Here is a 17,774-nt window from a genome sequence, read left to right as displayed (position 1 = left end):
CTCAATTAAGCTCCCTACGCACTGTTCTTGAGCTAATCTGAAGGCCACATGAGGTTTGGAGGTCTGTAGCGATTGACTCTGCAGAAAGTTGGCGACCTCTGCGCACTATGCGCCCCAGCATCCGCTGACCCCGCTCTGTCATTTTACGTGGCCTACCACTTCGTAGGCCACTTCGCGAAATTTCACGACTGGACTTGTTGCACAGGTGGCATCCTATCACGGTACCACGCTGGAATTTACTGAGCTCCTGAGAGCGACCCATTCTTTCACTAATGTTTGTAGAAGCAGTCTGCATGTCTAGGTGCTTGGTTTGGTGGCCATAGAAGTGATTGGAACACCTGAATTCAATGATTTGGATGGGTGAGTGAATACTTTTGGCAATATTGTGTACCTCTAGTTTTGCATATTTATCACATATTTTTCAGATCATCAAACTACTTGAAATATTAGACAAAGCTTAAGTAAACACAAATGTACTTGATTTTAAATAATGATTTCATTATTAAACAAATATACTTCTCAGCTCTACCTGGACCTATGTGAAAAAGGTACTAAATTATAAATGTTTACAGACAGTAAAAACTAAACTGTTTTTAATAGCGTTTACCCTAATCTGTTAAAAGGTAATCTACTTTACAGTGAAAATTCAGTGGAAAGTTATTTGAAAGTGTACTTTGTCTCTCCCATTGTTCAAGTTTTGTTTGACTTCATTAACAGTGGAAGTTCATAGCTGAAAATAGCCTCTGCTTCATGGGAAAACAGTTGGGTCCAGCCAGCAAGGCTTTGATAAGGACCCTTTTTTCCTCTATGCACAACTTCCTGAAATTCCTCAGATTCCCTGTTGTTTTAAAGCACTATTGTTTCACAGTGATTTTGTAACATGATTAATTTATTGTGGCCAAACATAACATTGTTCAAGTCCTTTAAGGACAGATATAATAGCTTACAAAATGTATACATTTTACATGTGTCCATTGTTACTTAAGATGTTTCACATATGTTTCAAAAGCATGTCCATTGTACAAACTTAAGTCTATCTAAACGCTGCATTATTTAGGAAACATATCTGCCTGGTAAACATGTTTAACTTTCACTCAGTTCAAGAAAATACACCCTTCTTTAATTCTGTGGTTTTATTAATCAGCCCTCACTTTTCTTAAGTTCAGAATCTGTCTCAAAGACAGCAAGGCTGGAAATAAGGCAGCCTTTACCACAATGCTTGACAATTGCTATGAGGAGGTCCTTGTGCTAATACACTATTTAATTTTGGCCAAACATGGTTATGTTATTGATGACCAGACATCTACATTCTGCTCTTATATTCTTTTTGGAAAGAAAATTGTTTTCTAATTGTGCTGATATGTACAGTTAACATAACAAAACATTTAATGTGCTTACAAAGGCCTATAGGTCATGTGATACAGTGCTTGGGTTTACTTTATATCTCTGGCTTGAATGTTCTTCATTTGTAAAGTGGTACCTTGTAACTCGATGTTCCCTAAACTCGAAATCTTTGAAACTTGACCCCCTTTATAGAGAAATTTGTACCCTTAAACCTGAGTTGAGGTGTGTGTGACTGCTGCTTTGTTCAGCGCTTGAATCGAGAGGTGTGGTAAAACGTCACCAAAGTGCGAACATGTACGAATCTGTATTTGTGTGGAATAACCGTCAAATTCACTCTGAAAGCTCCTCATACATTTGTGTTTAGCTGTGTTTACCTCACTGTTTCACTTTCAAACTTGTGTTATAGCTTGGGTGCTGAGAAACACTGAGAATCAGCTTTTCTGAGAGAGTCTAAAATGCTAATTGTTCAAAAAAGCTTGGTTTAATGGTTCAATGTGTTAAAAGAACAACATAGGAACACTAAACTTCTCTAATTATTACTGCTCATAAGTTCTCTCCACTCATTCCTCACTCATTGTTTTAGTACAATACGTCACATTAAGCTTTCACATCAAACATGTCAGCAGCAAACTGAGCAGCAAGCACAAAAATCGCAAGCCCAATGTGGAAGGGTAAAATGCAGGTTTTATTGTATTTTTTATTGATTTTTAACTTTTTTTCAATTGTGTTTCAGTGTTTTTTATTTGATTTTATTTGTGTTATTTTCAGTGTATAAGAGTCATAAACAACCCCATTATTTTACATAAGTCTAAAATATATACAGTTCCATGGGACCATGAAACGCATTAACAGGTTTCCCATAGATCCTTATGGGAAAAAATACCTTAAAACTCAACACCCTTTTAAACTCTTTCACTCTCATAACCAATTGACTGTAATCATTTTTACTGTTAAATGATGAATTTCAAATTGTTTGGAGAACTTATAACCCTTCCCAGATTGATGTGCAGCAACAATTGCTTCTCTTAGGTAATGACTAACGTCCTTCCATCTCGTCATGATGTAGACACACCTGAGTGCTCCTGAACACCAAGCTGCCAAAGGTTCTGCTTTTACAGATTTAGCCACAGTTTTGATAATTAATTAATTAATTAAAAAACTTGTGGTTGTGACGTGGGAAGGGTGTGCTTATTTTTTGCCATCTGGGCTCCTAAATATACATTAGAAATCCTACACATTGAAATCAGTTTTTTCTTTGTTGTCATTTAACTTTACTACGCCTTAATTAACATAGAACTAGAGGAGGGTGTACTTTCTTTTTCCCATATCTGTGTCTGTCTGTCAAGCCATCCTTCCCCCTTCTTCTTATAGACAGATGTTCCAAATTTATCAGTTTAAGGAACCCCCATAGGACCCCCACTAACCAGCTAATATTAGACACTAAAATGGAAATGACAAGGTATTGTGTGTTGTTTTGGTATGAGTATATCAGATGCAGCAGAGTCTTTTTAGGATGTTTAAATACTGTTTAAAGTACTGGCCTCTTTACTAGGAATGGATACCCTGTTATTACTTGTTAGATGTACAGCTACGCCCCTTATATAGCATCAGCATACAGCATCAAGTGGAGATGCCTACCACATTGTACTGTAGTACAGTGCAGTAAAAAAGGGAATTGGTGATTTTTTCATGTTATGTTACTCCAGTCTTTTATCAGTGACCAGTGTCTGATCACATGATGCTTTCAGCTTTGTTTTAGGAGCACTCCACTCCAAACAGAATTAACATTCAGGTGTTTAAAATCCCAACAATACTGCTGCACCTGCTACACTTTTCCAAGTACAACACAAACTACATGTCTCAATCTGATTGGTGGGAATACTAATGATATTTATTGCTATTATCAATTCTTAAAATTAAAGTTTTAGTAGAAGGAAAATAGGCAAGTTGTAACTGACGAACCAACTGTAAAGCTTGGCAGGAAGGAGTGGACTACAATATTATGGTCATTGGACTCCAGAAGCGGCATGACAGCATTTTTATAAGCAAACCCCACACAAGAATCCATGCTGGATGCCGGATGCATCAGTAGGTGGAGTGGCTGTTCCACTCTCTTCTTTTTTGTAGCTGCTGAGTTCCCTCTGTTCTCTGTTCTTTTTCACTTTAGAAAAAAACACTGTATTATGTGCCTCAGTGCATGGTGCCCTGGATGTTCATGCTCTTAATTTCAAAAACTGTTATGGGTACCTGTGTGGCAGTTGGCCTCAGCCTGCTTGGAAATCTGGTCACCACTGAGAGTAGTAACCAACAGTGTATATAAAGTTCCAGCTCTTAGAGAGGGCAGGTGAATAAACGTTGTATCTGAAGGAACAGTGATATTATGCACAGCATCATTCTTGTGTAGGAGCAGTACTTGATAAGAATCCAGATCTCCTTGAGGCCTGTCCCATGTGGCATTCAAAGAGTCTATGGTGCCCATATTGCTTAACTTCAAGGAGGTCACTTCAAGTGGCACTGAGAAAAGAGAAAATGATTACTTGCCAGCAGACAGCAAATGCAATTTCTTGTAAAATCATTTCTTGTAATCCCAGCTTTAAATTAGAGAGGTGGTTCTAACAGGTTGATTATTTTTGAGCCTTCTAGTTTTAGTTAGTTTTTTTTCTGATTGATTCGCGAGCTAAGATGATTCACTCGCTTGCGTTCAGGCATCTGATTTATTTGTTTGCTTGGACTACCTGCTAGCTCACACTGTGGAGTGCTCTACAGCAGAGCTGCTCCCACCTAGTGATAAGAGACAGTAACACACGAAGAGTTTTGGAAATTTAATTGCTCTTGTTGCGATCTCTTATTATTTATTCTTTCTGTGCGGCCCAGCAATAAATGACCCACGGACTGGTACCGGTCCGTGGCCCGGTGGTTGGGGACCACTGCTCTACAGCATTATATAGAATCCTGCCACAGAAAGCTGAGATCTTCTTGTTTTTATTTACCCTGTTAGTGTAAATTATTCTTGTTAATATGTTTCCCATATTTTTTTTTAAGATTCAGTTCAGCCCTTGCACTTAGGTCCAGAATCATCTTGTGGTGAGTCTGCTTCCTCACCATAGCCCCTACAGTGATGATATAATATCTTGCCATTAAAATATTTGTTTAATATGTGCAAATTTATTCTACACTTCTTATAACAATGAATAATTATACAAAAATTAAATAAAATAACGTAAGTTTTTTCTAAAGATTGTTATATTTAGTTATATATTAACAACGTCAGGTAAGTTAAATAAATAAGTTATATAATTAGTTAAATACATTTTTTAAAATTATCTCTTAATAACAGATATTACGCAATTTGCCTATATTCAGGATGTTTTTACTCAGCAGGAATATGTTGTCTAAGTGAAATCATAAATATAATGTTCGTTTGTCTTTAAAAAAAACAAAGACACAAAAGACGACCTTACATGTCCTTCCTGTTACTGAGGCAGAACTCCGGAGATTCCCACTGGTGGTGAGCAAAACAATCCTGTACAGACAGCCAGGAATAAGCACATTAAAGGTACACTCTCTCATATCCCGGTTTATTCTCCGGGTCTGAATGACTGTGGATCCATTAGCGTAGTAAAGCTCCACAGTGTAGCCATCGCGGGACCCTGATCCTGAACTGTGGTTCCATAATGTACTGAGTGAGGTCTCATCTGCATGTCGTATGTGTAGCTGTGACACAGGTGGTGGACCTGAGAGAGAGAAGAATTTATATTAAACTTTTAATTAAAGTGCCAGGGAGGTACAAAACCACTCATCGTAGTTCTAACTCATCTACAAAACCCACAAGCAGTAGCGCTCATCATGACTAATACTGCTATCTGTGAATCAACCATGTCTCATGCAAGCACATCAACCAGACAGCAGAGATTAGACACAGCCAATCATGTCAGTGTGGGTGCTTGGCCATTTGAGATTTAAATGTGAAAGCCTGCTATCAAAGGCTGGGTTGGTTGGGGCATTAGACTACTGTGCCACTCAAGTGCACCAATACAACACTAGCAACTAGGGATGTAACGATGCACCACAAGACAGTTAATAACCGATTCAAATTCAAAATTTCACGATTCAAGTTGATTTTAAATGTAAAATGAATTGATATTCACTTTAAACAGCAGAGGGCAATGGCGCTATACATCTCGCCTGGTTGACGTCACTGGTGCTTATGCCTGGTTGCCAGATTCGGGTTTTTTTTAGCCTAATTGGGTTTCATTCGAAATTGTTTTGCATAGTTTGTACTGACCACCTGGTCGCTGGTTCAAACCCCACCACTGCCAGATTGCCACAGTTGGGCCCTTGAGCAAGGCCCTTAACCCTCACTTGCTTAAACTGTATACTGTAAGTCGCTTTGGATAAAAGCATCTGCTAAATGCCGAAAATGTAAATGTACCTCAGAAATAAAAGGACATTCATTATTTAGATAAATGAAAGATAATCACAAATACAGTATTTCATTTATTTAAGACAAATAATAAAAGGAAACTTTGTCATAATTTGTCTTAAATTTCAGTTTAAGAAGTCGGGAAAAAATCGTAATGTGAACCCAGTATCGTGAATCGCTTCGCATCAAGGGTAGAGTGTATCGTTACATCCCTACTAACAACACTAAGTTTTTTTATTGGTTTTTAACTCTTAATGACAATGCATTTAAAAGTATTTATTCGCTTTTTCCATTAAAACATTTTAATAAGAAATAAATAAAATGATTGCATAATGACGTGCAGGTACCTATTCCTGCATTGCAGTAGACGGTGCTGGCCTGCCCTCCACTTTCCACACTTACTGCAGCTTTGTACAGTCTGCCTGGCTGTAGATTTAGCCCAGAGAAGCTAAACTCATTTGCCACTTTATCCACAGTTTTGTTAAGGAGCACCTCGCTGCTGTTGTATAACATTACACGATACTGCTCCCATTCTCCTTCAGCAGGAACCCAGCTAATCTTCAAGTCACCGAAATTGGTCTGGTTCTTCATCTTCAGCTGCGAGACTTCACCTGGAGCTGGGATAAACAGGTACAGTTATTGTGAGATACTTACATTGACATCAAAGGGACATGCATGTCATGGCATACAGTTATTTCTGCAACAGTGCTTTGTCTGAGACTGCTTAGAATATGGAGGAGGACTAAAATAATTATGTATTATGAACTTAAATGATTAGTTTTATGATTTGAAACGTTGATTGACCTTATTGTTATTGTGATTGACTATAGCTGAAAAATAATATCTGCCCACATATATATAGTGCTAGTTTGACTGATTACATTGAAAACTACATGGCAACTCGAGTTTAAGAGTTTAAATCTTAGTTCTGCTATCAGCAGGTCAGGACCTATACAGACAATGATTGGCTGCTGCAATTACAACATTTGCTGGCTAATTAAAGGTGCCTGCACAGAGACAGGTAATGGGGATCAGTGCGTAGATCTCCATTTGAACCCGCCTCATGCAAGTGAAAAGAAGTGGGTGGATACTGCATATGTGTCAGTCAGGAGTATACTGTATGTGAGCAGCAGTAAAGAAAGTGAAATGTGATCAGGTAATTGGATACAACCAGATTGGGAGAAAAAATTGGGGGTAAATGCATAAAAAATGCATGCAAAATGTAAATTAAAACAAACGCAGTGTTTATTACATTAACTTTGACTTTTATTTCATTGCAGACAGTATGAACCCAAGATATTTCGTACAACACATCTTAAAAAAAGCAGCGACGGTAAAGCATTTACCTCATTATAATGTTGCCATTCCTTCTCACAACATTAAAAGATTTTTTGGCACTAAAAATACCCAGCAATGCTATGTTTCAGATGTTATTTTTATCCCATTCTTCCTGCAAACACATATTAAGGTCTGCAACAGTAGGGGGTTGTCATTGTTGCATTTTTCATGTTTCAATTCTCCACACATTCTCTATCAGGACTGCAGGCAGGCCAGTCCAGTACGTCTACCGTTCCACAGCCATGCCTTTGTAATGTGTGCAGCATGTGGTTTTTGCATTGTCTAATTGCAAAATGCATGGACGTCTTTTGTAAAAGTTGCTCTTAAATCTTGATGTACTTTCCTGCAATAATGCTGCCATCACAAAGATGTTATTTTTGCCCAGGGTACTGACACAACTCCACACCATGACAGACCCTGGGTTTTGGACTTGTTGCTGATAACAGTCTACATGGTCATTGTTGTCTTTGGTCTGGAGTATACAACATTCATTTCTTCCAAAAGAGATCTGAAATACTAATTTGTCAGACCACAATACACATTTCCACTGTGTGGTGGTCTGTTTTAGATGACTCTGAGCCAGAGAGCTTCTTTTTTGCACAGTAAATGGTATTTGTGAATGTAACTCAGTATTGAGGTGCTTGACAGAGCAGTCTGCCAAAGTAATCCCTTGCCCATGTGGTTATATATACGGTTCTTGATGCAGTGTCTTCGGTTGTTCAGCTTAAGCTTGCGCCCTTGCCCTTTACACACAGAAATTCCTTCATATTCCTTGAACTGTTTAATAATATTATGCACTGTAGAGGGAGAAATATACAAATCCCTTCCGATCTTCCTTTGAGAAAAATTGTTTTTAAACATTTCAATCATTTTCTCATGCATTTGTTGACAAACAGGAGATCCTCTGGCCATCTTTACTCCTGAAAAACTCATTTTGTGAATACAGCTTTTGTTCCAAATCATGATTGCAATCACATAATTTCATTTTAACCTCATAAATAGCCCTAAACTGCCCCAGTCCCTACTTCTTTTGGAATGTGTTGCAGGCCTGAAATGCAGGAATGGATGTATAATAACAAATGAAATTGAAATTGACCAAACAAAACATAAAATATCTTGGGGTCATACAGTCTGCAATGAAATGAAAGTTGAAGTAAATGTAAGAAACACTGCATTTTTTTAAATTAGCATTTTCCATACTGTTCCAGCTTTTTCAGATTTGCGGTTGTACAGGGAAAAGCAGTCTCTTGCCACCAAACAAGAACCATGCTAATAAGGTTTGCAATCATTTAGAAAATGCTAAACTATTCATACTATGCATAGTTAACTACTTGTTAATGGCTGCTACTAAACTACCCCTAATTATATGGGCTCAGACAAGTTACCATGTATAGTTAATGATAATCACTATCAAGGAATTTTGAGGTCATGCCACCAAGGTAAATGGAATTATAGATCTTTACACTACAATACCATTTTGACCAAGTATATTTTAAGAAATAACACATAAACGGATTATCTATCTTTCTATTTATTCTGACCCATTACAGCTGCTAGTCTTCTTGGCTACTTTTTACAAGGTTTGGACACCTTGATATGGGCAGTTTATTCCATTCTTTTTGGCAGAACCTCTCAAGCTACATCAGATTGTAGCCTAATGTGGCCCAGTGAGCTTGTGACAAAGACATGATCTGATATACTATATATTTTATCACTCATTTAAAAGTGCATAGACAATTTGCTAAGACCAGTGGCTTGTTTTATTTGTAAAAACAAGGATATATTATAAAGTAAACAAAAAAAAAAACATATAGCCACATGGGCTACATACAGTAAGTCATTAAATCAGTTTACAATTATGGCCTTAAACTTGCAGTTTTAAACACTTTTAATGTTACATACCCGTTGTGCCCGTCACATTGACCTGGTTGCTCAGATTACCACTCCTGGTATAGATTACAGCTTGGTAGGTACAGCCAGGTTTCAAGTGGTCAAACAGAACTTTTGTGGTGTCTTGGGTCAGATTTCTTTCCTGCATATCTGAACCTAGATACAGCAGTTTGACCAGGTAACTGTCCACATCACCATAAGCTTGATCCCAGGAGACTGTGATGCTTGTCTGACTTCCATTGTTCTCAGTTTTGACATTAAAGACGGTACTGGGAACTGCAGGGTGGATAAAACAGGTTTAGTTGGGTAAATATAATTTTAGAAATTTTGTATGTCTTTGTTTTTGTTCACTACATTGCAAAAAAAAGCTAGTTTGTAATATTTAACTGCATTATAAAGGTTGGCATATTAATGAAGAGCTTTGATTATATGAAAAGTATGACTTCAATACTATACGTTTCAGTATGTCACCTATGGTAATATCTTTACTTAACAAGTGTATTAAATTAAATGCAGTTCAGAAATGTAAGAATTATCACATACATGGTTGTATTTAATTCGTGTTCTTTTGTAAAAGAAATGTGTGCACCCCTAGTTGAATCTTTTGAGTAGCTAAAACACAAATGAGAAACACTTTTTTGTATCAACATCCATATTTTAAATTGGCAAATATTTGAATGATTATAAACCAGTTATTTCTACAAACTTTTCTTATTGTCTCAGCTGGTTCACTGGTCCAATATACACTAACCAAGCACTTTATTAGGTACACCTGTCTGGTATGTACATTCATTGACTATAAGCTACACCTACCATACAGATAAATTTTGTAGGTGTACAATCACCTTTCTGCACCCACTTAAAAAGGATCAAATGAAAGGGAGCGTGATGGTATCCTTTCTGACCAGGTGTTATTGGCTTATATGGTAATAACATGGTTGTAACAAACTGCAATTCCCAGCAGCCACTGTCTCTTGTTCTGCCCTGGCTGAGCCACCATTGCACTAGGACTCACCTGATGACTAACACTTAAAGCTTATTCCAATACATAATCAAAGTGCTTTATAAACTCAAACTTCATTCAATCTTCTCAGTGCACAGCATTGTACCTAACCTTCTGCTTGTTTCTATGAGTTTCCTAGTGTCTTCTTAGTGTTTCTTAGTCTTAGCTCTTTGTTAATGGTAGTGTTATATAGTAAGATTCTATTTTGTATTGCTATCGGTTTTGTTTTAATTATAGTTCTCACTTATGGTCATGTAAGCAATAAGTGGTAGCATTTTGGTAGCCACGTAGCCTTAGCGCTTTAGCATAAGCATGGTATTTAGTGCACTGTTGTTTTTAATAAAACACTATTTTAATAAAACATCTGATAAGTGATAAATGGTGTATGGGGGTGATAAAATTTACAAAGCAACAGATTGGAAACATTTAATAATTGTATGCACAAAAATATGTATGGTAGATGTAGATTGTTTTAAAACAATGAATGCCTGTATCAGATTTATTTAATACATGCTAGATGAGTGTGTAGTTGATTATTCATGTAAATAAGGTAAATATACCTGAAGAACAAAATAAAACTGAGGAAACAGCATCTGGCTTATTTACATCCCCCCTGCTAGTTATGTTATAGACATGCCACCAAGAGGCCTTTACTTCATTACAGTTTTATTGCTCCTAAATTAATACATTACCAACTCAATGACTACATGGCTAGCATTTGAATGGTTGAAGGAAAAACATGTTGTGCTGCTCTAGATAAAACCCATACAGCCAAAATTTCACCCTCATCCTTTTTACATATTTTTATTTATTAGGTTACTTTTGCCAAATGCCTTAACATAATCAGGATTACAATAGGTCTGACAATTATCCACTTATTCATTAACTCACTTATTCATTTTATAGTAGGTAGTCGACATACTACATTATTCTAAAAGGTGGGAGTTAGATATGGCCAATATTCATTGACATACAGTATAATTTAGTAAACCCTAATGATTTGGGCATGTGTCTGCAAGTGTAAATGGTATGCCGTTTTAAAGTCATGACTGCAAATAACGTTCTGTAAAATAATTATCTGGCATTGGAACTGGTTCTTAGGGCATGAATGCTAAGCTGATATTCATCAGGTAAGTCCTGGGGGCAGAAAAGAGAGATTTATAAACTCTATGAAAATTTGATTGACAGTGCAGGGGGTGACTCAACACATGGGGCTGAAGGCTTAGCTTCCCACACACACACAGCAGGAAAGGGAGACAGGGCGTTTACCAAGTTGTCTGAAATATTGTGGAAAAGGTCACACGAACACACACACAGGGTTGCACTGTAAGCGTATTAGGAATACAGATATGAACTGTTGTATGGAGTTCAAGATATACTTTGAAAATGTAGTAGTCACATTTTAAAAAGCAACAAATACAGTCACTTAGGTGGGACAGCAGTCTTTTAGGTTAGTCCACCATAGCTGACACCCGGTTTAGATGAGATGGTTAAGCAATCTTGGGAAGGCAATGACATAAGGGGTATCATCTTGTTGCCACTATAACAGCGACTTCTTATCTCTGGTAGAGCCATCAGAACAAGTACATTGTGTTCCTCTATTCTGCCACCGCTGGCTGATAGAAGAAGACCCTGACGAAAATTTGATTGACAGTGTATATGCTAATCAGTGGTCGTCCTTGGCCAGCATGAATTTTGTCTATGAGGAGGAGATTGCAAATGGAAAAACTGGAAATTGGATCATTTAATCATTTAAACTGAAAAAAAAAATTACTGTGTTGTTTTTAACACATTTTGATGGTTTACATTGTAAGTAGTGTACTCCCATGCTTAAAAACATCATCAATTGTGGACTGCTGGTCTGCCTTCACATTTCTTTTGTACAGTGGTACCTTGTAACTTAACATCCCCTAAACTCAAAATCTTTGAAACTCAATGCCCTTTGTTGAGAAATTTGTACCCTTAAACTCAATGTTTCCCTTAAACTCAACATGTTCAGCTTTAAAAAAAAAAAAGAAAAAAAAAAGATTTATTTCATTTTTAAATGAACAATGAACAACCGCTTTGTTCAGCGCTTGGCTTGAAATAAGCAGTAAAACGTCATCAAAGTGTGAATATGAGACGAATCTGCGTTCGTGTGAAATAACAGTCAAATCCACTTTGGAAGTGTCCACATGTATTTGTGTTTAGCTGGATTTTTCTCCTGTTTCACTTTTAAACTTGTGTTATAGATTGGGGTGCTGAGAAATTCTCTCTTAATTATTACTGCTCAGAAGTTCTCTCCACTAATGAAATTCCTCGCTCCTTGTTTTAGTACAATAAGTTAAGTTAAGCTTTTTCACCACCACGCTCAATAGGAAATAACAGCACAGTCGGTGCAAAAGCGATTTTGGCGCTTCTCATGTGAATGCGCCTTTACTAAATGGAATACGGTATTCCAAGATCAAGCATCTCTACGATTAAGAAGCATAAACAATAAAGAAGTAAAGTGCAGGTTTTATGATATTTTTCTTGTTTTTAACTGTTTTTAATTGTATTTCAGTGTTTTTATATTATATTTGTGTTATTTTCAGTGTATAAGTATCAAAAACAACCCCATTATTTTTACATTAGCCTAAAATATATATGCAGTTCCACGGGACCATGAAACGCATTAACAGGTTTCCCATACATCCTTATGGGAAAAAATACCTTGAAACTTAATGCCTTTTAAACTCAACGCCACACCTAGAACTAATTGACGTTGAGTTTCATTTATACTATTTATACATTGGATATAAATGTTATAAATAAATAATGCTGTAAGTCAGTAAAATGATCTTCATATTCTTTCAGTTATACATTGTCAATAAACTGCTTCTTCCTAAGCAGGGTTGCAGGAAGGAATACAAAGGAATACAAATAAAATGTGTTCTTATTTACTTAATAATAATTCATATTTAAATAATCAACTTAATAATATAAATTTTTTTGAAATGTTTAGCATAACCAGACCACTCAGTTTGGAAATTTGGTTTTGAAATTGCCATTGGGCTTTATTATTCTCCAGCAAACTTTGATTTAACAAAAGCTATGCTTTACACAAACTGCTTTATGCACACTTGTACTTACAGTATATCATCATAACATTTAACATTTATAACATTCTTGTTATAATTTTGTCTGGCCTATTTATTGGAAAAATCTACTCCATGCTCCAGTGAAATTTAGCCAGAAAGGTGTCTATTTTGCTTTCATGTATTATGTCACCAGCTGCTAAAGTGTTATATTTTATGTTTGCAGACAAAGAGTGTGTGCTCCTAGGGAACTCTCTACATAGACAGCAATTTACGGCATCCTACACGGGAAGTAGGCTGTTCGAAATCCTAGATGCTTTAATATGCACACTCAGGTATCTTAAAATTTCAATTCTATCCTTCTCAAGAACGAGTGAGCATCCGATGCTGCCTTAGCGGTGGAGGCAATCCCAGCATTCAGTGCGGCACAACTTTTCTCACAAAAAAATAAGAAATATGGCGGACGGTGTGGAGAAACGAACAGTTATTTTCAAACGGAAATAAATTATTATTGATTTTTAATTTGTATAAACTTGCACAAGTGTTGTTTATTTGCTAATTCTGGCTTGTCAGCGAATTTAACCATTTTCGGTACAGAGAAAGATGTTAGTTAAAATTGCTAGTGCGTTGTGCCACCCCATCCCATTGGTTTGAATGGCATGAGGCTAACTGTATTAGTTTAGATAGCAAAAACTGATAGAATCGCTAAGTAGTGCATTTGAATAACCTGCCTTAAAAGTCAATGACTTATTAGAATTCTCTCTACTAAGGCAGCTGCCTATGTAGGCAGTAAGACAGCAAGGCAGCTCACTAGGTTTTCAAACACACTGTCTGCCTCTTGATTATCTATTTACTTATGTACATGTATTCTGTCCAAATATGCACACAACACACACATGTTCAATAACAGCATGATAGTAAAAGAAAAATTATTTATACACTTCTTAAATGCTATGTAAAATTCTGTAGATCTGTAGATTTCACTAATGAATGAATGATCATTACCTGTTTGTGCTTGCATAGACACAGAGTTTTGTAACCCTGCCCCCTCTGTGATGATGCTGATATTGTAGAGACGTCCAGGTATCAGACCAGTCATTTGGTACAAAGTTGTAACATTGTTTAATGTGACATTCCAGATGGAGCCCTGAGACTTGGTATCTCTGAGCAGAATTCGAAATTCATCCATTCTTCCTGGGCCAGGCTGCCAGGACAGACTAAGGTTATCCATGTGTCTGTCTACCTGAACCTTTTGCACAGCTAAAGGTCCTAGACAGTAGACAGAAAGAAAAATATTACAAAATCAATTCATTGTTTGTCATCTGTTCCCTAGCCTTGTCTGAAGCATTAGACACTCCAAAAGGATAATTTCAAAGAAACAATTCAATATTGAATCCTTGTATTCTATTGACATTGACTTTACTGACTAGTTTTTTGGGGTCCCAGAGACCTCAGTCTTGTGTGGGTAAAATAAAAATAACATTAAGTTCCAAATTAACCACATTAACTGGGAAGAGAGAGAGAGAAAGAGAGAGAGAGAGAGAGAGAGAGAGAGAGAGAGAGAGAGAGAGAGAGAGAGAGAGAGAGAGAGAGAGAGAAATCTATATGAAAATATACTGCCTTTAATCATGTATTCTGGCTGACACCCCAAACAGATGTATATAAATTAGGTGTTTGGAACACAATATCGGTGTAATAATATTGGGTCTTAGCAGCTTCCATTAAATTAGAAAAAAGTCATACAGCATCAAGGCCATAATTACAGCATATATATTGGGGGTACATGTTCATATTTGCCCACCCCCTTCCAGTAACCAATGTAAAAAACAAATACAGCAGAACCCTGTCATTTGAAATAACTTTTTCAAATAAAATTAGGCTTGGCAATCATACGTTGCCCCAAAATTCAGACCTAACCTATCCTTACTAACAAGTGTAATCATAGGTCCAAAAAAGATTAGTGATTCAACCAGCCCTAAAAGGACAGCAGTGAGAATGACAAATTAACTTAAAAAAAGAACTTATTGCAAAGTTTGAAGGTGGAACTTGTGTCTCAGTCATAACCTCAGTTATATAGAACCTCAGTCTCAGTTATATGTTATAACCTGTCAGTGTTCCAATACGTTGTTGATGGGGACACTTCTTATTGTAACACTGTACCACCAACACTTCACTTCAGCTAAGTCTTTATAACCGCTCTGACTTGCATGAAAAGGTAACATTATCACCAGTTTTTTTGTGCTGGAACTGTAATTGTGGAAGTAAATAACATTTTGCTAAAATAAACATTAGCTATAATATCATAGTAATCTGAAAAATTAGTTAGCCACACATTCCTGCTGTAACCAGCAATAGTTAAACTGCATATTTAACTAATGTTAATGCCTTATATTTGTTGGAAAACTTATGTGAAGTCTTATCAGAGCTGTGATGCATCTAATTAGGAAATCAACAGAGCACAAAACAGGCAGGCAAAACAAAGTTAAAGCTCTGGGGACTGAGAACAGGTGAGAAGTGTACTCAATTGACACTGGTGTGAACCATTAACATCATTAAAGTATTTTAAATATTATATATAAATATTATAGATATAATATAAAGCTATTCAATTGCCACTTATCCCCTCAGGTCTGGAACAGTTACTCATAGCCAAGGTATTCACCAAACTAGATATTTGTAGTGCCTACAATCTAGTAAGGATCTGCTATGGGGATACCTGCGTTCAGCACAACTTCTGGGCACTACAAATATGCCTTAAGGTTATTTTCAGCACCTAATGTGTTTTAGTGTTTAATGAATGATGTGTGAGGTGCATTGTACATTGATAACATTCTCTGCAAGCATCTATTTGGTGGGGGTGTGAATACTTTTTCTAAGACAGGTAATTATGTGTGTATAATCTCCAACAAAAAAACAGCAAACACAGCACATCTGACAGGTATTGCAAAGGTTACTGGAACACCACCTGTATGTAAAAAAAAAGAGTTTGATGTATCCACTACCTCCATTTTAGGGTACATCATTGACCCGGAGAATAGTGTCAACATGGATAACGAAAAGGTATGCACAGTAATAACTTGGCCAGTTCCAGCTAGAACTAAAGAGCTCCAATGATTTTTGGGGTTTGCCATCTTTAGCAGACATTTAAGTAGGGATTTTAGTACCATTACTAGTCCTCAAACCACATTACTTAACAAGAACTTGAGATATATAGAGTGGAAATCCATGACCTAACAAGCGTTTGATAAACTAAAGAACACTTATACTACAGCCTCCATTTTGCTACACCCAGATTCCAGCAAATTGTTTGTAGTAGAAGTAGACGCTGTCAAAAGTGGCGTAGGAGCAGACAGGAAGGACAAATCACATTCAGTACCCTTTAAAAAAAAAAAAAACTGACTTCCACAGAACATAATGACGTTGGGAATCGAGAGCTCCTGGCCATAAAATATGCCTTGGAAGAGTGGCGACATTGGCTGGAAGAAGCTGATCATCCCTTCACAATTTTTACCAACCATAAACATTTGGAATATTTAAATGCCACCAAAAACCCTCACTAAGCACAATGGGCCCTATTTTTTGCCAGATGTCAGTTTACCACCACATACCTGGTTTCAAAAATACAAAAGCTGATGCGTTGTCCTGCCAGTAACCTGCCAAGTTTGTAGAGCAAGCTCTGGATACCATTCTCACTCCCTCATGCTTTGTGAGAACCATAGACTGAAATATAGACATGTAATTCACTCAAAGTTTATACTCATACTCACGCATTCCTAAACAACTAAGAGGAAAACTGATAACCTGTGCACACACCTCTTAACCCACAGGATACCCAGGTATTCAATGCACCAGGAAGCTCTTAAAACACAAGTACATGTTGCCTGCACCCAATTAAAGGTGCCTGTGCCTAAAGCTTAGAGACCCTGGTCCCTTGATTTTATCACAGATCTCCCAGAATTACAAGATAATACTTCAATTTTAGTCATTGATAATTTTTTAAAAAGTTTCACGCTTCATTTCCCTACCCAAACTCTTGTGTCTGCTTTTGGGACTGCTGAGTAGTTGTTTAATCATGTTTTTAGATATTTTGGATTGTCGGACGATATAATCAGTGGCCGCGGCCCTTAATTCACATTCTACATGTGAGTACCAAAAAGACTAGGAATTTCAGTCAGCCTAACATCGGAATATTAACCCCAGAGAAACAGAAAGGTGGAAAGAGTGAATTAGGAATTCAGGAAATTTTTATACTCATCGACGAACCTAATGCCTTTTCAATCTGTCCTAGGCTATCAATTCCTTCTATGTCCCTAAGATGCCATACCCACCAACACCCCAGTGGTGGATAAATGGGTGAAAAGTAGCGTGCAGGTATGGGAACACTTCTACAGGTACAAGCCATAAGGAAGATAAAAAGAAATGCAGACCAAATACGCAGTGAAGCACCTCAGTTCCAACTGGGAGATCAAGTCTTGTTAGCATCCAGGGATTTGAGAACTGTACAGGGTTGTAAAAGGCTAAACTGGGTCCCCTTAAAATCCCTGAGAGAATCAATGAGGTAATATCTGCTGGTATTGAGTTTATGATAGATGATTAATACAGTGGGATACTTTACTACATTTACTGCTCACATACATCTGTCTGTTTGTGCCCGAGCTCTAGTGTTAACTGCTAATAGTCTCTATTTAGGTGTAATCTCACCATAGATCATGGTCCCAAT

General features: G+C 37.0%; 1 protein-coding gene across 1 annotated transcript in view; it reads right to left on the bottom strand.

The window, feature by feature from the left end:
* Positions 1–17,774, bottom strand: part of ptprb (protein tyrosine phosphatase receptor type b) — a 63,888-nt gene that overhangs the window by 41,414 nt on the left and 4,700 nt on the right. Inside the window, exons 3-7 of the mRNA XM_062994664.1 lie at positions 14,060–14,323; positions 9,008–9,271; positions 6,115–6,384; positions 4,806–5,078; positions 3,592–3,858 (exon numbers count right to left, since the gene is read on the bottom strand). Of these exons, the coding sequence (XP_062850734.1) occupies positions 3,592–3,858; positions 4,806–5,078; positions 6,115–6,384; positions 9,008–9,271; positions 14,060–14,323 (1,338 nt within the window). The remainder of the gene's footprint in view (positions 1–3,591; positions 3,859–4,805; positions 5,079–6,114; positions 6,385–9,007; positions 9,272–14,059; positions 14,324–17,774) is intronic.

Source organism: Trichomycterus rosablanca, chromosome 1 (assembly GCF_030014385.1).
Source record: "Trichomycterus rosablanca isolate fTriRos1 chromosome 1, fTriRos1.hap1, whole genome shotgun sequence".
Lineage (NCBI taxonomy): Eukaryota > Metazoa > Chordata > Actinopteri > Siluriformes > Trichomycteridae > Trichomycterus > Trichomycterus rosablanca.
Note: the sequence above shows the minus strand (reverse complement) of the source record. Positions and strands in the feature narration are given on the sequence as shown.